The sequence below is a fragment of the Polypterus senegalus genome, chromosome 9 (assembly GCF_016835505.1).
Source record: "Polypterus senegalus isolate Bchr_013 chromosome 9, ASM1683550v1, whole genome shotgun sequence".
NCBI classification, from domain to species: domain Eukaryota; kingdom Metazoa; phylum Chordata; class Cladistia; order Polypteriformes; family Polypteridae; genus Polypterus; species Polypterus senegalus.
In genome coordinates this window covers 102,165,909-102,192,966 of record NC_053162.1, presented here as the reverse complement: position 1 = coordinate 102,192,966, position 27,058 = coordinate 102,165,909, and the positions used below count along the sequence as shown (strand labels likewise).

The 27,058-nt window shown below is 35.8% G+C and overlaps 1 protein-coding gene across 1 annotated transcript in view; it reads right to left on the bottom strand.

Annotated features, from left to right (window-relative positions):
- Positions 1–41: 41 nt before the first annotated feature.
- Positions 42–27,058, bottom strand: part of slc7a5 (solute carrier family 7 member 5) — a 76,719-nt gene continuing 49,702 nt past the window's right edge. Inside the window, exons 3-10 of the mRNA XM_039763529.1 lie at positions 24,776–24,881; positions 18,433–18,477; positions 16,430–16,553; positions 13,437–13,540; positions 12,872–12,968; positions 10,252–10,401; positions 8,457–8,634; positions 42–3,613 (exon numbers count right to left, since the gene is read on the bottom strand). Of these exons, the coding sequence (XP_039619463.1) occupies positions 3,558–3,613; positions 8,457–8,634; positions 10,252–10,401; positions 12,872–12,968; positions 13,437–13,540; positions 16,430–16,553; positions 18,433–18,477; positions 24,776–24,881 (860 nt within the window). The 3' untranslated portion in view covers positions 42–3,557. The remainder of the gene's footprint in view (positions 3,614–8,456; positions 8,635–10,251; positions 10,402–12,871; positions 12,969–13,436; positions 13,541–16,429; positions 16,554–18,432; positions 18,478–24,775; positions 24,882–27,058) is intronic.

Genomic DNA, 27,058 nt, shown 5'->3' with positions numbered 1-27,058 from the left:
TAAAACCCTTGAATATATAGGAATATGTTTCCATAGTGTGAAAAAAAAAAAAATAAAGTACAATAAAAGTGAATCTCTTCTAACAATGTCAGTAACAGCACAAAAACAATTTCCTTTATATAAGAAAAAAGAAAAAGGAAAAAAAAAAAACCTGCCTAATCCTCTGCTACCAAGTGGGCTGAGAGGATCAAAGGCCTTACTCTTGACAGTGGACCTCTAGAGAAATGCACGGTGTGTGGCTCATTATATGATAAGAACCTTAGGAGTGTTTAAAATCCAAAACCAGAAGTTTTTAACAAGGTTCAAGAGCTAATCTCCAATATATTGTGCGCACTTATTTGAACTACAATGTCACCGTGGAGTAAACAAATTAAATTTTTTTTATAACATAAAAAACACATAAAATGATTCTTCAGACTCCGCAGTCTTCAGTAACTGTACAGATCACTGTCATACAGAAAAAAGTCATTTAAGACAGTAGCCTTTAAGAATAAAACCTATAATAAATATTTCCATCTACACCATTTTAAGTTAGTAAATATAAGTTAACAAGAAATATGCTGCAGACTAAATATATTAAACCACATATACTTGACTTCAAAAACTTAGTTTAAGTGCCTTTGCTGACAAACTTACAGCAACACTCGAGTTCCACCAGAATTTATAAACTCTGCCTCTACTTCAGGCCCTAGGTCTAGTCACACTTTATTAGGATCAGAATTTAGCAAAATTAAAAAAAAGTTAGAAACTTGTAAAATATAAAAAACATTTTTCTAAAAAGCCATCATTTACCAGGCTTTTAACATATACTTAAACAGAAGTTAGTCATAGCATAATACTGTATTTATCAACTAAAAAAAAATAAGAAAAATAGCATGTGGTCATAAAAGAATGGTGTGTCATGTGTTTGCAAGCAATGTGTTGGGTGACTTTAGCATTTAATATTAACCAGATTAGCTGAGTGAGGACTCCTACTGAAGTTCTAAAGACAACTTGTCAGTTGATGTGAGAAAGAAAGGCTCAGGCAGGTGGAAGCATTCATGGAGAGCCAAAAACTACATGTATATACATTTTACAGTGTTTAAAAAGAGGGAGGTAAATAATTTTAACATGACTGTAAACACATTAAAGGAACTACAGTATGTACTTATACAATCACTTTCCATGTAACATGATTAACGTACTTTGAATTTTTTCAAAAACTCAGCAAAGCCACTGAAATACTTAAAATGTGCTGAGCTTCTCAGGAAACATTAACAACTGTTATACTTTTATTACAGTTAAGAGTAACATAAAAATCTCAATCTGGCTTTATAGCTAAATTATTTAAAACACTTGTCTAAAGTGACCTATCAAATTCATCGTGGTTTAATTTTTCATTGTGCATGATTTGTATCCACTCTTGCCACTTCCCACTTAAACAATGAGGGATGGAATAGAAAATTCTCATATCTTACTCTGAATTTCCCAGTATTCTACCATGAAAACTTTATGAAATATTTTCTTAAGCAAGCTAAAAGAAATGAAAGCTTCTGGACCACCTTATACACATCTATGAAGCTTTTTGTAAGTAGTTAGTCTAAGTTTTGTCTGACCCTCTGAAGACAAACTAAGATTCCACCACATAGCAGAAGCAAGTCATTTCATTTGTCTGCAGTGACAAGAATGAAGAGGTGGTGTTGTTACCTTATGGTGTTAAAGCCTCACTATTTTAATTTTTGTAAAGAGAATGTTCCTTCCTACTATGCCATACTAAAAACTAACATCAGTATCCATGCTTCATGGATATATTTTCTTGACAATAACATTTTCAGATAACAATATTACTCCCACTGAGCATATTTAACATTCAAAAAGTAGTGTGACTTCTTTTTTCAAAAGCAGATATTTAGGGCTATCTTTCCCTAACAAATTAATTTATTAATTTATTAGAAATCAAAGGGTTTGCAAAATATCCAACAAGATTACTACAGTTATTTACTACATAAAGTCTTAGAAGCTTTAAAATGGAATGAGAAATGACTACTGTAAATAATGTAACCTAAAAAAGCAGAGGCACATTACAATGTACAGTGCATGGATACAGCACGAAATGCACTAAGGCTGCCTCAGTATTTGACTTTATTAGCAATTGTATGCCTCATTCTCATGTTTTTACCACAAAGGTCTTCTCTAAGTGACTAAAGGAACGCAACAAAATGACAAGAGTACAGATGTGGCATGCTTCCTTTTGCCTAAATCTACTGTGGCCTCCTTAGGCCCCAGATATGACAATACAGTACATACCGAGGCTCATCTGTATCTTTATCAGGTGTATATTTGAAGGCTACACTCACACCTGTAACATATTGTATGCATCATTTTTTATTTTATATATAAAGTATTATACAGCGGGAAAACAATAAAAATGCTTTGGAGCCATTTTTATCTGCTTTGCGTTTGGATTCTTTCTTGTACAGTAGAGCTGAGAATATGTGAACTTGACAACACATTCACCTTCTCTGAAGGATGTTATAATAATACACACATTTCTAATAATGTTCACAAATACAATGACTGATAATTAGAGATCTGGACCATATAAACTGGATACCGGGGACTCCGGGTTTAAAACATCTCATCAGTTACATTTTGTTTTCCCTCAGTTATGAAAAATTGGCACAACCCCCTGATGACTTTAATCAAATCTTTCTGAAGGTCAAGTGTAATCTATAGTTGCTATTTAATAATTTTATTGTAGAAATGGGGTTTACAGGATGCATCTCTGTTACAGATAGTATAGCAGTACACACCAGACATGTACCTTTAAGTGCCAGTTACTTGCTTCTTGAAGAACTGTAATGTGCACGTCTGTTTTGGAATGTTTCCTCACACAACATCATATGGTTACTTTATCAGAAGATTGCAGGAATGCTCCAAAGCCCAAACCTTTCTCAACCCAACCCCCACATTCCCACTGAGCAAAGCACAACTTCGTAACTGCCCTATAAAATGCCCTTATGTAAGTTAGTTTGTTGTTTGCTCAGAAAGAAAGCTCTTTTTTCCTATCATTCGCATTTCATAATAAGCCTAAATTAGGCCTTCACATGAAGCAAAAGATTGTCTGTATATCAAACTGTATTTGAGTCTTTTCACATTGATTTGGAATAGGCCCACCTCTAGCACAGGTTGAAATTCAACAATATTTTTTGCTCTATTCTGAATATTTTATGCCAAAAATCAAATATCTAAATGAAGATTAAAAATACCACAACATTAACTTCTTCATAGATTTACCTCCTAAAATGTTCAAGTCCCAGTTGCATGAAGAACAACTACCGAGGTCCGCTAATCCTCCCATTAAGCCTTGTGAACAGAGTATTCTCTTGCACAAGAAAATATTTTACCCTACAACCACCACACAAACACACATACTCTCACTCACACAACATTCAGTGGTCTTATCCAGGTGATATTTCCACATGTTATTTGTTCCAGTGTTACCAGCATGAGACAGTAAGTTATCCAATAAGTGCTGAGTCTTTGTGCATGCTTCGATACAAGATGACCAGGCTGTTTCAGGACTCCTGAGGAACCACCTCAAGGATCTTCTGGAAAAAAACTGTTGAAGAATCTAGAGAAGGACAAGAAGGAAATAGTCATTTGATGAAGTTCAGGTAACAGAAAAATGAACTGAAAGTTTATCTTCAATTGTTATTGAAAACACAGTGTACTTCATTCTGAACCAGTGTTCCGAGTCCCAAAAAGAAGTGGGCTCAGTTTTTCATAGACCTCTTCTTTTCTCAGTTAAGCTGCAACTTTTAAATGAGATTTGCAATGTTATCACTCGGGAGTATGAAGGCATAAATCTAACATTCTTTCAAATTCATAATCCTCATTACAAAAGAGATGGCAATTCATTTCTAGAAGCAGAAAGAAACAAAAGCTCTCACTTGGCAGCTTCCTTTAGAAGTACATTACTGGAAGACGCTGCATTTTTCAAGCCCTGTATAATATTTCAAGCAGATTCATATTGAATACAGAACCACATTCAAATAAACATTATATTGGATGTCCTGAGTCTGGCATTAGAAAGCTGTGCAGTCCTGTGTATAGTCAAAATACAGGATTTATGCAATCTAGCTATCAAAATACATGGCACTGTTTTAATGAACAGAACAGAAGCACAGGCCTGGTGTGTGTCTTTTGGTCCTAAAATAAACCATTTTCCATCTCTGTGTTTTGCACAATACAGAAGTGTGGCCCAAGACTTCCCTTTAGCTGCAACATTGTTGACTAGCACATATTTTTTGTCTTTTAAAAAGTTAGGGAATACAGATATTTAATTACATTTTAGATTTTAAATAGAGAAAATTATTTAGAGGATAAATGACAGTATTTGATTAATGATTTTAAATAGAGAAAATTATTTAGAGGATAAATGACAGTATTTGATTAATGAATGTTTATATATTTCATAATATCTACATTTTAACTGAAAAAATGTGCTGCTTACAAACTTTCAGAAATTTAAATCATCTAACCCCTCCCAAGTTCATCCAAAAGAGTCCCAAAACAGTTAGAGCGAAAAAATAACTTTTACTCAAATTCAAAGACACAAAGAACAACCTTTTAACACTTCCTTAAATAGCACATTACACTTTAGAGTAAGTCAACAGAACTATTCATTTTTTCCCAATTGGTTTCTTCTATATTTTCTACAAGCAAAAAGAAGTTGTACTATTTCTGGCTGGTTACTAATGTACAAAGTACAGCAAAATTTAAAGTTTTATAATTAAACTCAAAGACATGAAGTGTGATGCGGGCATCAGAGTTGTAAGCAGCTTTTGTAGACTCAGCAAGGTGGAGACTGAAACTGGAAAAAAATTTTTTTCACTTGGTTATTAACAGCAAATTTTGCTAAAAGCGTACTTCTCGTAGCACATGCAGCAATGATTTACAGGTTTAAAACATATGCTGATGTGTCTTTCTTCCACCAACGTCTGAAGTGATCTAATGGTACTGAAATAAAAATATATCATTGTTGTTTATAATAAGATGCATCACTTGCTGCCCCTCAGTACAGGACTCTTCTCCATGGCATGCACAGGTTTTTAGTAAATTTATAGAGATTTCCTTTACATATACTGTACTCCTTTCCATAAACAATTCCAAGACATGAGTGTTAAGTGAAGTAGTGACTGTAAATTGCTTGATATATGTGTAATTGTGTGTAAGTGTGCTCAGCAACTGCTGTCCTTCCATGGTTAGTTCCTGTTTAACACATACTTATTTCTGGGATACTGTAGAATGATCAAATTGCTTGTGTAAAGCATGTCCCATCGATATCAGTATCAGACAAATAACTCACTACTTTAGTCTAGAATAACCCTGAATGTCCTGATCAAACGCTTTGGATTAGACTGGTCATACTGCAGATGTGTTTCTCAGTTATTTTCTCAAAAATAAATCCTTGGCAATCATTATGACTGTTACTGACCATTCTCTAGTCTATTTCACTTCTCTTCTATGTATACTTCTGTGGCACATTCTGTGATATAATTAGTTCAAGAACATCAAATTGTGACTGATACACCAATGTGTAGTGAAACAAGACACTCTGTTCACTTCATTTTCCTGTTGCCTAGAGTCGCTAAAATGGAAATAACAAAAAAGTCTGTGGTCAGTTTTCATACCAAGCTTGCGCTTTAAAAAGTCCAGAGTATTGCATAAGAAACGGCTTACATACATTTCCGAGGCTAAGCATGTTTTATACATGAGGCCTCTGCTCGCAGCTGGTGTTCCAATTCATCTCAAAGGTGTTCAATAAGGTCAGGGCTTTGTGTACACGCATAATCATTCTGGAACAGAAAAGGGTTCTTGGCATTAACAGAACCCTTCACTGAAACCGAGGGGCCTAGCCTAAACCCTGAAAAGCAGTCCCAAACCATAATCCCTCCACCACCAAACATTATAGTAGGCACTATGCAGTCTGGAAGATTGCACGCTCCTGGCATCTGGCAAAACCAGATTAACTCATCAGACTGCCAGGTAGTTACATGATTCACAACTCCATAGAACACATTTCTATTGGTTCAGAGTCCAATGGCAGTATGCCTTAGGCTCGTTTGCAGCTATTTGGCCAAGTAAATCCATTTTATGAAGCTCCTGACAAGGTTCTTGTGTTAATGTTGCTTTTAGAGGCAGGTTGGAACTCCATTGTGAGTGACAGAACAGATAATAGGCAATTTTTACATGCTATGTGCTTCAGCACTCTGGTGGCCCCACACTGTGAGTTTGTGTGATTTATCACTTCACAGCTGAGCTGGTGTTGCTTCCAGTATTTCTCCACATCACAATAATAACATTTACAGTTGGATGGGACAGATTTTGCAGAGCAGAAGTTTTATGTACTGACTTGTGGCAAAGTTTGCATCCTATGACAATGCCAAATTTAAAGTAACAGAGCTCTTCAGTACAACCCACTCTACTGACAGTGGTTGTCAATGGAGATTGCTTTGCTATGTTCTCGATTTTAGGCATCTGTTAATAGCAGGTTCATCTGACACACCTGAACTCAATAATTTGGAGTACACATAATTCTGGCCCTGCATGTATAAGGAAGCAAAGTAAAACAGTAGATAAGTGGGATTGAAAGATACAAAAGGTAAGAGACACATTTGGAAGTGAGCTGCAGAATGAGGAAGAAAAGAAAAAGGATTATTTTGGGATTTGAAAACAGATGTCAAAAAGAGACAAGCTATAGTGGGTGTGAACTGCTTAAAAATGATGAATAAGACGTTGTGATTGATACTAGTGGAATTAACGATACCTGGAAGATGTACCTGGAAAAACGTGCTGAATAAAGGGAATGAAAAAAATAATGCGGACTGAGAAAAGAGAAGGACCAAGCTGTAGAAGAAGGTCACAAAAGCTCTAAGATTATGTCAGGTAAAGCAGCAGGCCTTGCTGGAGTAGTGTTGGAACATTAAAGGCAGCAGAGAAGGAGAATTAAGGAGCAAGTTACTGAAATTTAGTTTTGTTTTCATGCCTACGAAGGGAACAACAGGTGCATCTTTGTTGTTGAATAAATGGAGGAAAAGCATCAGATGAAGAGAATGAATCTGGAAAAGACATTTGATAGGGTACAATGAGATGTGGAGAGGAGGATATTGAGAAAATTAGGTGTGGATGAATGATTAGTGTTTGCACCAATATTAATAAACTATTAAGCATTAACAGTGGTCAAGACAATAGATGGGGATAGCAAGTATGAGGTGAATCTGAACCAGGGATCCTTTCAGAGGGTGTTGTTTTTTGTAACAGTGATGGAGGGTGATGATCAAAAAAGTTACAGATTGCCATAGAAGTACACCAAGATGACAAAATGTGAAGCAGAATTCAAAGCAATGACACTGAAATGGAAAACAAGTTTGAAAGCTAAAAGCCTCAAACCAAATACAGGAAAAATTAAGGCGATTGTGTGAGGTGTGGAAGAAGTGGGTGTATGGCCGTGAAGCAAGTTTGGTACAGATGTTGAGAAAAACTAAACCCAATACACAGGTTACTGGAAGTGGGTGTATAAAAAATGAGTAGTCTGCAAGTAGCAAGTGTAACCTTTGTAGAACAGGCACAAAAGGGTTGCAGAATGATGATATAGTAAATGTAAGACATCAGCAATGACATTGTTTTGTGGAAACTAGGAAAGCTGCATTACTTAGGTAAAATGTTAAGTGCAGACACTGCTGTTGGCAAAGCAATGACAGTGAGTGTGAGCGGTGGAAAGAATACATTTCACATGCTGTGCTCCATTCTGAACTCTAAAGGAGCCTGAAGGGAAACATTTATGAAGTTTTATACGAGAAGTATGCTCTGTGGGAGTGAGACATTGCCAAAGAAGGTGTAACATAAGACAATGCTGGAAAGAACAGATAAGATGGGATAGGCAGAGGGTCATGGAAGCAGAGGATCATAACTGCAGAGTTATGTCAAAAGCTTGGCATGAAGACAATAGGTGCTGTGCAGAGATGAAAGCAACTAAGATGGTTTGGTTATATGGAGTAAAAAGCAGAGGATGATTAGGTGAGGAGGTGCATGCAACTGAGGAGGTGGAGATGAGGATTAGAGGGAGAAAGAAGAAGTAGATTTGAGGTGGTTTCAGGCAATATTAAAAGTATGAGTCTCACCCCAAATGATGCCCAGTAATGTGGTAGAGTAAAAGAAGAATGTGAAGGATTAACCAGCTAACCTGGATAACCTGAAAATTGCCATGATGGCGATGATATCTAGATAAAGTTTATTTAGTAGAATAAAAAGTAAGAAGACACATTAAATTCAAGGCAAATAACAAAATAAGACCTATGAAATTCAAGGCAAATAGTATGAAGGTGGTAAGAGATGCACTATAGTTAAACATAGCTTCAGAAGATATTTCTAAAATATTTTAATTTTACAGGCTTTAATCAAAAACTACTTACATATAATCTTCAAAACCCATTTTGGCTTGTTTCTCCACTTAACTCCAAACAGGTAAACAGGAATGCCAGTGAGGATGATAACCATGCCTATCAAACACTCTATTGGCGTCTTCCAGATTGAAACCACAATCAAAAATATGCAAGCAAGGACAAAAATGACTGGAAGAAGGATATTGACCTGGGAGGGATGGGAGAGAAAGAAAAACAAAATCTGATTAAATCATCCAGGAGGCACTTTCATTTGTCTAAGAAGTAGCCTGTATATTATTACAGCATTTTCCAATTGGGTGGATAGTTAATTAAATGAAGAAAGTATAGTATTACAGCTTGCACTCTATGGCTTGGGAATTCAAACTCTCTCAATGCAATACAGACACCACTTTTTTATTTTATTAAAAAAAAACATGCTAGCGACAAATCTTGAGGAAACATACTACATATAATATTAGTAAAACTTAATTTGCTATGTTTTTCATTGCTAAAGTTTTCATGATTCTATGATAAAGGTTTCAAAGGAATGTTAGAAATACTTGCCAAGGAAACAAAGTACAGTATAATATTCAGATAAGTGAATAGGCTAATTTTTGTGCTGCGTTATATGGTTTCTGATTCTGTGTGATAGGTGGCAAACGGATAAATGAGATTCAGACATGCACTAGCGGCTTTGGTAGCCATTTTACAACTCTGAAGCAATTATTGTACATTTAAACATACAGTACATGGATCCATATTCATTCACAGGGTGCTTTGTGACTTTTTAATTGAACATAAACTATTGGTTTTAGTGGGCACAAGTAGTCGATTACATGGATAACCATCCAGGGAGCCAATATTTGAATACTTATATCCCTAGTTCAATATTATGTATACTTATTACACTGATGGAAGTCAGGGAGAAAATATACGGTCAAAAAAGAAAAATCAGCTCTGCTAACATTTCGACACAGAACGAAATGCTGTTGTTGTGCACAAAATATATGATACCAAAATTACTATAACAGCTCCACAGCTCAATGATGAATCACATAAGTCAAGCATCCTACATATCCAAAGACGGCAGAATGCAAGCAAACTTCACTACTTCACTACCCCAGTTTGGAAACACAATTCAGGCAGAGCAGAAATATTAAAATTGACCATAAAAATATCATCATGGTACATGCTTCCTCTAAGAGTTTTAGAAGAAAATAAGAAAACTATTGAGTTATGTTGAGCCAGAGTATGAAGTGTCCTACTAAAAAAACATCACAAAGAGGAGTGAACAGTGATACAAAAAAAGTGCTAAAGCCACAAAAATTAAACTCCAAATGGCAATTTAGTGACACCAGTTAATGGAGATGCCAGACTGATAGTCCAGTTTGAATGTACTATTAAAAAAAAAACTAAAAAAAAAAAAACTGAACGCATCTTAACACATTGTTCTCTTTACTCTGCCAGTGGCCTTATAATCGAATACATTTTTCCCATGAAACGGTTTGCCTGAATTCACACAACAGTAATTCTGCTTTAAGAAGTAATAGTAATAACTAGCAGTTAAAAATAGCTCATTTCACCAGGCCTTTAATATCAGAGTTAACTATTTTTTCCCAAACTATATAAAAGTAATTATAGGCTAACGTCTATTACTAGACAAAAATCCAAAATGTCCTTAAACAAAACCTTTACAGTACCAGCGTAATGTAACAAAAAAGAGGTGGTCTTCATGGGTGAAAAGCCATTTTGTTCTCTCTCTCTCTCTTCTCAGATCCTCAGTTAGTCAGAATTTCCAAAGTAATAAAGCAAAAACAGTTCTTACCTTAATGGGTCTTTCTAGTTCTGGTTTCTTGTATCTCAGCCACATCATGCCGACAATTGCCATGGCAATGCAAAGCCAGTTGAAAAAGCTGAAGAAGTTGATGACTGAAAAGATGTCATTTGAGAATGCATAAAGTATAGTCATTAAACACTGAAAAAAAGCAGAAAGAATAGAAGGCAGGTCATGAACACACAGCTATTTCACTTACATGAGAGAGAAGACAAATCACAATCATATTATTTGCAATAGTTAATTTTTGTACAGCACATCTAAACGATATTCAGAACTAAAGGCTGCCTTCTTTGTTGAAAAGGTCAAAGGTAACATCAGCAGGTACAATATACAGTTACACAAAGGTTAGGAATTTACCACAATTTCAGGTATGTGATACAGTCTGAAAGTTACTGAAAATGTCACCATTTTATGTTATAAATTGCAAATTTTATACTTTATCTTATGCAACATTCAGAACCTGAAGTTTTAAGTTTTAAACAATAATTCTGACAGAATGCATGTCATAACAAAACACAATAGGTTCACTTTATACAATTTCCATGGGTATGTGTGACAACCTTTTAACGGTGTGAAAAAAATTCAATGTATTGTACATCATTCAAAGCGTGCAGGCTCCACAAAAGCATAAACACAGTTAGTTTACAATTGCCAGCACTTATAATAATAACAAAATAACCAAAGAAGTAAATTTAACAACATTTTAAATAGTTGCTTAGATTAATGAATTTGCAGACATGAGATGTATGCCATGTATATACTTTTATAATATGTATGCAAACTGGATTACCAAAATTAAGTTAAATAACATGAAGCAGTTTCTTTGTTTAGTTGGTATTGAGACTACTGCTAACGTATATTGGGATAGTTTGCTCTTCAAAGTGTCTTGGGATATTGTATGCTGTAAAGGGCACTAAATAAAATAAAGAATGACAGATTTTCATAATAGTAAAACATAGCTAAGAAAGAATGAAAATATATTAATTATATATATATCTCCAAACTGTGGGCTTTGCTGTTTTTGTGCAGGGATTTACCAGTGTCTAAGGGATTACCAATAGCACAGCATGACATGCCCTGAAATATTAAAACAGTAAAAATAATATGAATTCAGGGCACTGAGTATTACAAGGGCATTCTATGAATATGCAAACCCAATTTCACTATTGTTGCTTTAAAATACTGGCAATGTTTTTACAATTTTTGCCTGGCTATGGCTACAAGCTAAACTTTTTATTCATTTCAAAATGTTGTTAACAAAGTTTCACATCAGTTAGTATGATTTCTGTTAGCCTTATTTACTGAATCTAGAGAAAACAGAATTATAATAAAAATGTTATGTCAATCATTAAGTTACTGTATTTCCCCCAAAAAACAACTATTTGATATTGAATCGTTTTCAGACCCCTTTGTTATAATATTTCCACTGTTTTTCTCAGGAGATCTCGTCTCTTCTCTATCTATATAGCAAAAATAAGTGAACATTTTGATTGCACTTGCACATAATTTGTTCTTCTGCTAGGGTTATGACACACATGTGTTCTGAGAAAAGTTTCGAGGTAGGTTAGTTCTACTCACTAATTATGGCACCAGAGCATGGTGATGTATTGATTACCAGATGGGAGTAATAATTTCACAATGCTTTGTACATGTGACCCAATAAACCTTTATATTAACACTGTGGCATAAAGCATAAATATTCTGAAGTATGGCATTTTCTCTAATCTCTAGTGTAGTTGATATTTTTAGCAGAGCTAACAAAGTGATCTTTGTTAGGCCTTGCACATATGACTGTGTTTGATAACTGGAAATACTTGAACCAGCTACCATACTCACTGAAGGGTTCTAATGGCTTGCAATATTGTAAACCACAGTCCTTGCTTGCATCTCGGCTAACAAATGAATACACAGCTGTGAGATGGATTGTGAATTATGTGTGCCATTACTTAAACAGCTTTAAACAGTTTTCAAAACTTTTTTTATAACTAAGGGTAGATTCATTTTAATTTTGCCATACACATCACACCATGGGTGGCACGGTGGCGCAGTGGTAGCACTGCTGCCTCACAGTAAAGAGACCTGGTTTCGCTTCCCGGGTCCTCCCTGCGTGGAGTTTGCATGTTCTCCCCGCATCTGTGTGGATTTCCTCCGGGTGATCCGATTTCCTCCCACAGTCCAAAGACATGCAGGTTAGGTGCATTGGCGATCCTAAATTGTCCCTAGTGTGTGCTTGGTGTGTGGGTGTGTGTGCCCTGCTGTGTGCTGGTGCCCTGCCCGGGATTTGTTCCTGCCTTGTGCCCTGTGCTGACTGGGGATTGGCTCCAGCAGACCCCCGTGACCCTGTGTTATGATATAGTGGGTTGGAAAATGACTGACTGACTGACACATCACACCCTGAGGCAACACTAGTACAATCAAAATTGAAACCAGCTCATAAAATCTATAACATTTTTACTAATGCAAAATAAGGCAGGATTTACCAGTTACATAGAATGCTCCATACAGTGAGGCAGAAGAAGAGCTTTTACTGCTAACTTAAAAAAAATAATAGGGTCTTTACTTTTGTTACATTAGCATACAAGGCACATTAGATTTGAGTAATACATACAGTGAACACCAGAGAAGGTACTGGTGTAAGAAGCCCAGGATGAATCATAGACAGTAAGCTTGGAAGATGCCCCTCTCGTGAACCAACAAAAAATAGCCTAGGACAGAATGGTACATGACAGGTTCATATGGTCTCAGCCATTAATATCATTTTGCTACTAATGTTTAAAGAAAAAAAAAAAATATATATATATATATATATATATATATATATATATATATATATATATATATATATATATATATATATATAAAAACACTGAGAAAGTAAACACTGACTAAATTCCTAGAAGGCAATGACATCAGTACAAGCACTGTCAGAATAATTAAATACTAATGGTCACATTGAGATTAAGCAGTAAAGGCTGATGTTTACTGTTTAAGGTCTAATACCTTAATTACTAGACTCCACTTCTTACACAATACAGTATACAGAAATAAAAATGTAGATTACTGTTGATGGCTTGAGTCTTTATATATATCTGAACCGATAAAGATAGTATACAGCACTGCAGTGAACATTACAGAATGTGATATGTTAGTGATATCTGTCTGTTATTACTTACCTAGATGATGTGAAGAGTGATCCATTCACAGATCCAAAACATGACAACCCAACAAAAACAGGAATAATCCAAGCCATGACCCCTAAATGGTAATTTCCAAAATCCTAAAAAGAATTAAAAATACAATTTATTTTTAGGTTTTTAATGTATTTTTTCTGTAATATTCAAATTTTTACATCATTAACATCTGTTTGAAAAAAACTATGAGGTCAATCACAAGAAAAACATCTTTTCACCAATTAGGAGGTCATTACATTATCAAAATCAGGGATATGTGAGCCATTTTATTGTAATACTTAAATATATTTTTATTTATTTTGTTGTATTGATTGTGGTAGCTACATATGGATGTAATGCTACTGGACTGAACTCTCAATTTTCTAATTTAAAATTTATGGAATTGTATTAAGTATATTTGAAAAATGGTATCTTACAGTGGTACAGAATCTTTAATCATTAAATTGGAAAATAAGGATTTATTCAGTTTCAAGGATAAAGCCAGTTAAGTTTTATTAGACATCCATGGCAGAGTTAATAGAGGCTTTGGCCTCAAATTTGGATCCTGTAAAGCCACAATGGCTGCAGATGATCACTCTAGTCAATTTCCTAATTAGTAACCATTAACTGCTTCTAATGTATTGCACTTTTGCCTTTATATTAACTGACCTGCTTTTTAAGAACCCTTAACAGTTTTTTTTTTAATCAATAGCCAAAACATGATGGGATAAAAAGCAAGCAAAATGGTGACCAGGTAACTTCATACCATATATACCTACATGTTCATCAAACAATACATTTTTATGTAAACATTTTGAAAATAACATAGGGGATTTCTGAGAAATATAGATTTATTCTCATCCACAAAACATTTGGATGTTGCTCAAGGAAAAAAAAATACACATTTTGGAAATCTCTTGCCTTATGGAATTAGACCACTAAGAAGCAACAAAATAAACGTGTTTCATTAATAGCAAGAATTTGCTTCTAATTAAGAAATTGGTTGGAGCAAAAATTGTGTAACTCCATGAACTAAGACTGAAATTCCAGAGTTAGCTGGTAATCTGTTGGATCACTTTACATCTAAATATTTTTTGGCTGTTGGTTTAGGAGAAAAAACTCCCTCTTTAGTTTGCCAGTTTAAAACACCCACTCTCCCCATTTCCTTTTGACTTCACTGTATGGATTATACTTCTGACTCCCACACACACACACACACACACACACAAGCCAACCCCTTACAATTTAAGACAAACTAACTGCTTTGATTGGGTTGCAGGGACTTTCAGATGGTCGTAGGCACAGGCATGAACATAAGCATGAACCAGAGCCTAAGCCATAGCTGCCCATGATTGACTAAGGTTACAGGTATGCACTACTTAATTTCAAAGATACATTTTGTGAAACAGGGTGTTATGCGATTTGAATTTTGTTCAAACACCATATTATATACAGTTTTTAGCAAAGCTGTATGTAAATAAATAAAACATACATAAATACATATAAACATTTATAAGGAAAACCAATCCTATAGAATAATGAAATTCTGTCAGAAGTGCTGAAAACATGAAATAATGTACAGTAGTTATAATTCAACTATGAACTAATATGTATCAAAAATTAACTAATTTGCTTCTCCTTCTGCTGAATTTCAAATTGTGTACCTTTCCGGTCAACTAAGCTTTTTTAAAGCTATTTATTATTACTTACTACTGTTATTTGTTAAAATTAATGATGGGAAAATTTTGTACTATTTTTGCCTTGGGATTTTCAGATCGGTTCCTGTTTATTTCCTTAACCTTTCCAAAGTTTTTCAATCCTTAATTGTTAAGTCTTTATATTCCTTCTGATGCATAGTCAGTTTTCTCATTTAATTTCCATATAGTGATCTGTTTTGTCTCATGTTTTTAGCAATGCCTTCAATATTTTGTTTATTTTCATAATGTTTGGTTTATTAATGAGAAACTCCAAAAGTTATGTGAAACAACAATTTCGCCTCAGGAAATAGTAAAGTATATCAAATCAAAACAGCAACTACTGTTTGCAGAATAAATATTCACACTTGCTCATTCTGCTTGTTCTTGGTTTAAAATTGCCAAAAGGTCTAAAAATATTTATTCTATTTAAATTTGGGTATTTTTGAAGCTTATTCATTCTACAATTATCACTATTGTGCTGTGTCTCAATCACTTCCCATTCTTTTACTCTACTCTAGTTGTATGAACTGGTGGCTAGACTAAGAAAGGAAGCAGTTGTGAACACAGAAATGTAATATTACAATTATCTATGTTGAATGGCAATTGCCTCACTGAATGTTAAAAGCTGAAATAATATAGGATCTTACCTTCTTTGTTTAATTTTAATAAAGCAATTATTAAAATATGAGAAATTGATGTAAAACATACTCTATTTTACTATTTTTCTATATTACTGAATTTCCTCTTTATAAAATGAACCTACATTAATTCACACATTACTGTTTATTCTCTACTGACTAAGGGAGAGTTCCAACATTGTTTTTAACACAGAGTATGCCACAGCTTTTCCTTTCATGATTTGTATAACCTCTAATATTACTTTGTTTTGGATCATTTTCATTAACACAATATTCACAAATCCAAATAACATTTTCCTATGAACTTTTCAAATGTCTCACAGTGTAACATTTGCTTCAAGAACCTTTATGTGTGCAAGTTGCCTCACCACTCACCCATTCATTAAAGGATCTGGCTGCCTTTAATGAGATTGTACCAGAAACATATTGTCATACCTCCTGCTCCTCCCAACACTCATAATGAAAATATTGTGGCATAAAAGGTATGGATAACTGGTAAAGGATAAGTAACCATATATTCATTGTTCATAATTATTTAATTTGCTTTGCTACATGAAGAATTCTTTTCACGAAGGTCTAAATTCTCCTAGAGTTTGTGTTTTACAGATGGAAAAAAAAGTTGCCACAACAGCTAAAGATAAAAAAAGAAAACTTTACATACCACAGCAACAGCTTCAGAATCCAGCATTTCCTGAGGTGAGAGGGTTGTGAAGTAAGCCAGATTAGTAAGCACATATACAGATGTAACAATGGGTAACGAGATGATGATAGCTCGGGGCAAATTTCTGAAATTTTAATAAAAAAGAAAAATTATGACCTAACATGATACATTCTGAATCTGTTTACTTCAGCATATTGGGGTGTAACTCTTGTCCTAAACTAATTTAATGTGTAAAATTAAATGTACAACTAGCCAAATCAAAAAAATAACCTATGTGAGAGACGAAGCCTTTGACAAATAGACATACGTTTCTGACTTAGCAGTATATATATTGAGGGTGAGAGAATGATCCCCAAATTCAAAAGCCGAAGCACTGATGTGCAATTGGGTGGGAGGAATTCAACATGAACATTAACTAAATGTGGAAGCATATTGTGGGCAGCATCATCCTTTTCTTCATTTTCAATATTGTGAGGTTTCTGAACTCTTTTGGGATCCCCCAACCCCTTCCCCTCACCCCCACCCAATTGGGATTGTCACGCTGGAGTGCGTCCCGAAGCACAACTGCTGTGTCTGTGTAAGATTGTTTGTCCGTTGCCGGGAGGGGCAACAGCAGGCTCGCAGCAGTGCAGTGAGGCACCACAGAAGCAAATCCTAAAAGATTAGGGTCACGCCATAAGTCTCTGTCTTACTCCCCAAAACATGAGGCTGAGTCTCAGTACTTTAGCAAAACCAGCTTTATTCAGCTTGAAACAGGAATAGCACAGGTATTTATTGTAGCAGGACCTGCCACTCTCCTATAAACAGACAAAAGCAGTCAGGCAGGATCGTGGAAAAGTTAATGGCCAAGTAATCCTGTTCCCTGCATTACCCATCGAGTTTGCTTTGACGTAGAGACGCAGCAGATCTGTGAGCCTGCTGTTGCCCCGACAACACATAAATAGTCTTCCACAGACACGGTGATCGCACTTCGGGACGCTCTTTGGCGTGTTGTCCAGTTGTGGGAGGTCTTGAGAGTTTAGAAACCTCACATTTTCTTGAATGAGTGCCGCATTGATAGGAATGTTTCTTGAATGAGCATCACTGAACCACATAAAAACTGCTTTTTCGACATCTTCAAATGCAGCAGTTCACACACATTTGCAACCCGAGATTTTTCTTTTTTTTATTCCCCTTCTTTCAAGAAAGTTGACAGTGTCGATGGCGAAATTCCGAATTCACTGGCAACACCTTTTTTCTTTTTGCCGCAATCAAGAGCTGCAAAAATGTATTTTTTTTAATATGAACTGTTAGCATTTTTTCATGTCTTCTGTTACTATAGGAGGGTGACAATGAGTTAAATTCCAATGGATGTTTTCAAATGTTGACTATATATATATATATATATATATATATATATATATATATATATATATATAAGCAGTATATTTCTTTTCAGACGGGCCACAAGATTTTGGGATCATCACATTGAAGAAGAACTCAGTTTTTTAATTCACAAGTACGCAAAACAAAATCAGGTGGAAACATTATTAACGGTAGTAGTAGTAGCACAGAGTTTAGCCAAATACAAAACTAATGAAAAAAATGTCAGAGGCCTCTACTTGTTAAACCATTCCTGTTTTAGGGGTTGTCTCATTGTTGCCCCTCTAGTGCATCTGTTGTTAATTTTTTTTAACACCAAAACAGCTGAAACTGATTAACAACCCCTTCTGCTACTTAACTGACCATATCAATATCCCAGACGTTTCATTGACTTGATACTATACTCTGATTAAAAGTATTCCTTTAATTTTTTTAAAAGTGTATATATAAAAACATCTGGGGTTGTCAAAGCTCTACCCACATAATAAAGTAAGTGTGTTAACCAAAAATAATGCAATAAAACTATACATCTGCAGAAGAAGCAAATGAAGAGTCTTCAACCATTTTCATGACAATTAAATTTCTAGATTAAATGCACACACATAAAAAACACTGCTTACTAGAAACAGAGCAAATCTTACCTGAAAGGGTCAATCATCTCTTCAGTAACAAAGTTCAGATAATTCCTGAAAAAAAGACATCAAAAAGTGAAATGAAATTTACTTCACAGTCAAAGAAACTCAGAGTGAAATAAAACCACCGCTTTAAACTCTGTTTTGCATCAGTCCCAGCCAAGAATTCAAACAGGCCTTGTACAAAGCATTCCTGAATCTTTGTAAACAACACTGTTTTGGCGAAAAAGGACTAAATAAAACAAGTAATGCTGCCAAAGGCAACAGAAAACACCTACAGCTGTATATATTCAAAGACCTCATGGACTTCCTCGAAGGTATTGAAAACGAAGAAAAGGAAAAGAAACAACTGTTGATTTACATCAAAGGTTGACCAGCTTCTTAATGGTTTATATTCCATCTCAGGCAGCACCTCAAAGCAGAGGCTGAGACTATGACAGCCAGGCTTTCCCATACTCTTCAATATAGTCTACCCAGCTTACAAGATTCACTAAAGATTTCTAAAGTGCCAGACAACTCAAGAGTAGAGCATAACCTCTAATAGCCCTAATAAAAAAAAAACAATTTTAAGAACAGAATTGACCTTAAATTCCTAATGTTTGTTCTTGAAAGCTGACATAAAACTGGGATGTTTAACTACCTGAAAAATTTCTTACCTGTATGCCAAGAAAAAAGTACACAAATAAACTTTTCTTTATGCACATGCACTGGTAGACTAATATATGTCTACTTTTGTTCTACCAAAATTGGAGACTTGCTTGTGATGGCACGAGATATATAGAAAACCAGCAACAAACAACAAGTTCAAAGTAATTCTTTAGGCTCTGCTGCAAAGAAATGTGAAAACCTAAAACCTAAACAACAAACAGGCAGCCAAAATGAGAATGACATTAACATATTGATGATACAGGCCAGCACAAGGACCATTAAGAGCAAGCAGTAGAAGGTCTGTTTAATTCTATTTAAATGAAAATAGACCTAAATACTAAAATGTATTGTGTGGATTTTGCTGTAGACCATTATGAAAGAACCACTATCTGCATCTAATATATTTCAGATATCATCTAAGGAAATAAAACATTAATTCCCTCTGTGTATCTTTTGAATTTTTTAGCTTTGTTTGACATCATTTGACTATTTTACGCAAAAAATGACTTCATTACAACCCTCAGATCTCATCTGTCTGTTTGTTTTCTCACCGATCATGCAAAAATGATTGAATCATCCATCCATCATCCAATTCTCTATATCCTAACTACAGGGTCACAGGGATCTGCTGGAGCCAATCCCAGCCAACACAGGACGCAAGGCAGGAAACAAACCCCGGGCAGGGCACACACACACACCCCAAGCACACACTAGGGACAATTTAGAATCGCCAATGCAGTCTTTGGACTGTGGGAGGAAACTGGAGTACCCAGAGGAAACCCACACAGACACGGGGAGAACAGGCAAACTCCACACAGGGAGGACCCGGGAAGCAAACCTGGGTCTCCTAACTGTGAGGCAGCGGTTACCACTGTGCCACCGTACTGCCCTGGTTGAATCATCTTTCTTTTTTTTTTATTATTTTTATTCATTTTATTGCAATCCATACAAATCAATCAAGTTTTTACAAAAAGAAAAATTAAGTTAAGGACAAATCGATCCCCACCCCTGAGAGAGAGAGCAAGGCAAACGGCGTGAAATTTAAGGCTTGTAAACATACCTAAATTAATAAATTCTCTGTGCTTTATGAGCTTATTTTAAAATATTACTGATTAGATCCTGACATGTTTTGAAAAAAGTCTGTATGTATCCTCTAACTGAGTATATGATTTTTTCCAATTTCAAATAGTATAACACACCAGTTTCCCACTGACTTAAAAGAGGAGAGTTAGGATTCTTCCAGTTTATCAGACTCAGTCTGTGTGCCAAAAGTGTAGTGAATGCGATCACAATTTGTTTGTCTTTCTCCACTTTAAACCCATCTGGAAGAACCCCAAAACACAGCTGTTAATGGGTTAGGAGGGATTGTGAGTCCAAGGCTGTCTGAAAGGTAATTAAAATTTTTTGTCCAGAATAATGTTAATTTGGTGCAGGTCCAGAACATGTGACCCAGTGAGGCTGGGACTTGATTGCAGCATTCGCAGGTTGGATCATGCCCTGGAAACATTTTGGAGAGTTTTAGTTGAGACAGATGTGCTCGATATATAATTTTGAGTTGTATAATTGTATGCTTTTTGCATATGGAGCTCGAGTGAATTCTCTGCATTGCTACTTTCCACTCCTTTTCTGATATATTAATTGAGAGATCTTTTTCCCAGTGTCCTCTTGGATCTTTGAAAGGGAGGGATTGTAAAATGATTTTATATATTGTAGAGATGGTGTCTAAGTCCTTGAGATTGAGCAATATTTTTCCAGCATGGATGAGGGTGCAAGATGAGTTCCTGATTTGAAAAAAAAAGTTCCTGATTTGAAGATAGTGAAAGAAATGTGTAGCTGGAATGTTAAATTTGGAATATAATTGTTCATAGGATGCAAAGACGTTGTCTATATAAAGATCTCTAAGCAGGTTAATTCAACATTTTTTCCAGATATTAAAAACTGCATATGTTTGCAAAGGTTGAAAGTGGTGGGGGTTGAATCATCTTTCACAAAATTTTGCATGTAGGTTGCTGTTGGTCCCCCTCAAAATATTAGCTATATGGTGATAGAAAAATTTTATTGAGGGGGAGGGTTGTAATAGGAAATGCCAAAACTGGGTATTCTTCAAAAATGACTGAGTTAATCTAAACAAAACTTTGCATGTATATTAATGCTGAACTAAATTAAAATCCAGGGTGCATACCATTCCATATAATGAATCAGGAATGAATCAGCTTGGGGAAAAATGCATTGCTCTAAAATGGCTGAATCTAAGTTCATGAAATTTTGCAGACTGTCGATACAAGTTAAAATCTAGACTTCAATGCATTTCAAAAGTTCCATGGAGAATTGGAGTGGCAATAGAGTGGGGTGCAAAATTCCACGTAAGTGATTCAGTGGAGATAGATAAGGTTTTTAAGACCAAAGTAAGACCAGCAATGCTGTACGAAGCAAAGACATGGGAATCAAAGGGGTGCAAGGAAAAGAAGTTGGATGTGGCAAAAATGAGAATGTTGACATTTTTGTATTTAGTTATAATAAAAAGACAGAATAAGAAATGAGACAATCAAAAGGTACAACAAAATTGGAAGAGATTTCGAAAAAAGTGCAGGTTGGTATGTACAAGTGATGAGGGAGGCAAAAGCTGGAATCATAAACTAAAAACACTTGCTCTGCTAGAGAGCTAGTAAACAGTGAATTTTCAGACATCAGTCAGGTGTTTTTCCTCATGACAATAACCGACTCACCTGCCCAGAGCAACCTGCATGGACCATTTCGAGCAGCTGGGTGCCACCCTTGAAAGCTCTCTTGCCCATAATTACACTATTCTAGTGGAGGTGCAATTTCTCTCTATGCTTGGGTTTCATCCAACAGGCACCATTAGGAAAAAAACTTACAGACAGGTCGGGAGCATCTCAGCCTTCTCTTCTGCTTCCTTGCTTAAATTTGGTTGTGATAAGAGAGGTTAGTGGTGTTGTGCTTTTTTTAAAATAAATACAAACTTTTGAGGTGCTTGGTTTATCGCACATTTATGTAGGAATGAGCAGGTTAGTGAAGTTTTTTGTTCACACCTCTGAGGCATTGATTACAGCACCTGTGCCCAACCATAGCTTAAAAGAGGCCCTGGTCAAGAGAACGGAATGAGAAAATAAAGAGATGAAAGTGAGAATGAGAGGCAGGATTGCTGTGAAGAATGGAGGCAGGTGGTCAGAAGTGAGCCCCAGATTCAGGAGCATGTGGTCAGTGCTTGACAGGGCTGAAGAGGGCACTCCTACTGAGTAATGCTAGGGAGTAGAAGCATTGTGGCACCCCATGGACGCCGAAGGACCTGAGCCAATTTTAAAGGCTAATAAAAAGCAGTGGAAAGACCAGAAAGTAGAAAGAAACATTTTAAACTCCACTGATTTACTTTTACTGAGGATTATTTCTCTATTTATTAAAGGAAGTTCTGCACTGTTGGAACCTTTGTTTGAATTTCCTTGTATAATACCGCTGCTGACTATTTGTGTCCTTTGGCTCATCCTGGTCATTTTGTCAACAGTTCTGGGTTCATGCTGCTGGGGAGTGTGGAGCCAACCACTATTTACTGTTATTTTCCAGTAAACCTAGTGCTAATGGTGCTACATAAAACGTTTACTCTGGCCTCTGTCATTAGAACATCTATCTCATTAGATGGGATATTTTTCTTTTGGCTGTAAACTTGCCATTCATTAGCCATTTTAACAGAGTTAATTATGTGTGACTTCTTGTTATTAGGTGGCATTGTATCCTATCATATGAGCATATTTTAGGACAATTGCTACGTGGAGTGGACATACTCGTACAGTACATATGTGCAAAATTGTAAGATAATTTGTGATTCACACACAAGAACATTTTGTCATGTACATGGATATTCTATAATTTGTTCATAAGAATTTCAGAAAATAACTGTGTTGTCATTTGTTCAATATAGGATCATTCTATGAATCTTTTTAAATATGAGGTTCCTTGGATTTACATTTCATGTTTACATTTCTTAAGAGAAAAATTCCACCCAAAACAAGTGCAGACAGCACATGGTCATTAGGTGGCAGCAGTTAAATTCTGTTTGATTGCGGTGTTCAAAGCAATCTTATGGGAAGCATTATATAAAGGATGGTGAAGGTGAACAAAAGGCTCACCACGGAGCACAGAAGGAACATTTGAGGGGGGTGTTTATACCATATACACTCACCTAAAGGATTATTAGGAACACCATACTAATACGGTGTTTGACCCCCTTTCGCCTTCAGAACTGCCTTAATTCTATGTGGCATTGATTCAACAAGGTGCTGAAAGCATTCTTTAGAAATGTTGGCCCATATTGATAGGATAGCATCTTGCAGTTGATGGAGATTTGTGGGATGCACATCCAGGGCACGAAGCTCCCGTTCCACCACATCCCAAAGATGCTCTATTGGGTTGAGATATGGTGACTGTGGGGGCCATTTTAGTACAGTGAACTCATTGTCATGTTCAAGAAACCAATTTGAAATGATTCAAGCTTTGTGACATGGTGCATTATCCTGCTGGAAGTAGCCATCAGAGGATGGGTACATGGTGGTCATGAAGGGATGGACATGGTCAGAAACAATGCTCAGGTAGCCCGTGGCATTTAAACGATGCCCAATTGGCACTAAGGGGCCTAAAGTGTGCCAAGAAAACATCCCTCACACCATTACACCACCACCACCAGCCTGCACAGTGGTAACAAGGCATGATGGATCCATGTTCTCATTCGGTTTACGCCAAATTCTTACTCTACCATTTGAATGTCTCAACAGAAATCGAGACTCATCAGACCAGGCAACATTTTTCCAGTCTTCAACTGTCCAATTGTGATGAACTTGTGCAAATTGTAGCCTCTTTTTCCTATTTGTAGTGGAGATGAGTGGTACCCAGTGGGGTCTTCTGCTGTTGTAGCCCATCCGCCTCAAGGTTGTGCGTGTTGTGGCTTCACAAATGCTTTGCTGCATACCTCGGTTGTAACGAGTGGTTATTTCAGTCAAAGTTGCTCTTCTATCAGCTTGAATCAGTCGGCCCATTCTCCTCTGACCTCTAGCATCAACAAGGCATTTTCGCCCACAGGACTGCTGCATACTGGATGTTTTTCCCTTTTCACACCATTCTTTGTAAACCCTAGAAATGGCTGTGCGTGAAAATCCCAGTAACTGAGCAGATTATGAAATACTCAGACCGGCCCGTCTGGCACCAACAACCATGCCACGCTCAAAATTGCTTAAATCACCTTTCTTTCCCATTCTGACATTCAGTTTGGAGTTCAGGAGATTGTCTTGACCAGGAACACACCCCTAAATACATTGAAGCAACTGCCATGTGATTGGTTGATTAGATAATTGCATTAATGAGAAATTGAACAGGTGTCCCTAATAATCCTTTAGGTGAGTGAATAGTGACTGAACATATTATTACAGTCCATTGTGTGCCTGAAAGAAAATATAATTTCGAAAGCTGAGCATAAAGCAATTCTGCTATTTTACAGTGGCTTTTATTTAGAAAATAACTGATTCTGCTCACATAAATTTTATATGTATGACTACAAAGGGGATATGATAAAACATACTGTATGTATCTCAAATATGGGTCCCAAGAAGGACAGAAAAGGAGAAAGGCATTAACAGGAAGGAAGGTCCTAGAGATAAGACAGAGATTTAAAAATTAAAAAGATAAAATTGTGCCTCACCATCCACCATAAGCAAATAATCCACTGTACAAAGCTAAGCCAATCCTTCCCATATCTGCTGAAGAGTCTTTGAATGAATTTTCCAGTCTTAAGTTTTCTATATCACCTGCAAGAAGAAATTGAAATATCTTAAAATAAGTTAACCAGAGTAAATTAAAATTAGGTCAAACTAGGTGCATTTATTAATCGTGAACTACTATGTAACAAGATTTTATTTAATATGTGGTTTGGTTTTAATAAGACTTAAGACAGTGCTACAAAATAGAGTCTACCTAAAATATGTCTATCAGTTACATATTGCATATAACACAAGTAAAGCATTAGTTAGGTTTTTGTTATGTTGCAGTAACAGTCGTACTACAGCATGCTCCTAAAGTTGTAATCATAAAAATGCCACCATTACAGATTCAGGCTTCTAATTTGCCTATTGAATGACAACAGTCAAAATACTAACCATAGGTCTAACAATAGTTGGCCCCATGGAGTTAGCTTTGCAACTTGTTGCACTATTTACTACAAAACCTGATAACAACCGGGATATCTGAGAACTTGTGATACAGCTTTTAGTACAGCATACCTTCCTCTACATTGATTAGGAGAAAATGGTCTTTAACATTCACAGTAAACACATGAGGAGATGAACAACATCAAATTTGAATGTGAATATCCATACAATTAAGTCTACAAAAAGCTGTAAAAATTGCAAACTGTTAAATGATATATCATTATTAACACAGCATTGCGGAAGGTATACAAGGTAAAAAAGAACTGTCTATGCCTGAAATGAAGCATGTACATTGCTATTATGCTTGAGGAGATGCCAACCATAACACTGTAAGTATAAAAATGTAAGTATAGTTTTTGGTATGATAACTTAACCCTCTAAGGCATGCCGTGTGCCTCAGATCAGGCTGTCACGCATAGTGGAAATCCTTCTTCACTATCACAGAACTGATCAGCTCTGGCTGTGTAGAACACAGAAAATGTGACAATTCACATGTGTGCTTTCTATAGATAGAATCTACCTTTCAAAGTCAAGTGTAAAGAAATCAATAAAGAAAGTGTAAAAAGAAACTGTAATCAGGTTTAACATTTAAAAAGCAGAGTCATGGTCAGAAAACAGGAAAATGACCTTATACATTAGCAGAATTGCAGAATTCCAGAACCAAAAAAAGAACATAAAATGGACATCTTTTTCATGCTTGTCTCACTCTTTAAGTCAAATGAAAAAGATGAGTGGGTAAGGCAGGGGAAAATAAATGTTCAAAAAGACAGAAATAATTAGAAAATACAACAGAACTCGGTAATGAATTTCCACACACACATCATGCAGAGGGTGACACAAAGTTCACCAATGGCTTGGCACTCATTCAACCCCACAAAAAGAGAAAGAAAGGCTACAAAGGCAAGCATCTTCTTGAGTTCAGTCCTAACATAATGTAATGAGAAGGGAGTAAATATTTTACTTTATTTCTTAAACAGAGATTAAGCAACTTGTACTTCTGGCACTTTATATCCATTTCTTTTAACAGTTTCTAGTGTTTTTTTTCAAGTTAGGATAACAACTGCAAAGCAGTATGAAGTGAACCTTCAGGGATGGAAGAATGATGCCAACTTGATTGTTTAGCCTTACTTGGCAAAGGAGACAAAGTGGTCACTATTGAATTTGCAAAATCATGTATATAAAAAATTATAAATTCATGAAATGGTCTTGTTAAAATATGATAAATTAAGAATCACTTTTCCTTATTTTAGAAGACTCCACTATATCAAAATTGTATTTATGGATAGGTATGCATTACAGATGGCACTGTGTTGCCTCAAGTTTTTATGACTTCAGCCTTCTATAAGAACTTTGTACTGTATGTTCTCTATATGATTACAGTATTTGAATCACTGGAATAGTGTGACTGAGTGTGCATGTCAATGAAGTGGTGTCTCATACAAAACTGGTCCTTGCCTCATTCCATTTCTTCTCAAATTACATTTAACTCCCTGTAATCCTGGAGTGACACCCATGTTGACTTGGTACTAAAACAAGTAATGTATCCAGTAAACCACAAATGCTCAAAATTGGTAGTTCACATATTTTAGTACACAGGATCTAGTCTCTAGTCACTTTTAAAATTAGCACAGAATACTCCATTCAGGCTCAAAACTCTTTGATCACCCCTCATATATATACACTCGTGTGTTTATGTGTGATTGGGTGGATAGGTGTATATTCTGTAGCAGCAATATCCCTCAGTAAATAGAGCTAGTGTAATTAAAAAATTTCACTCT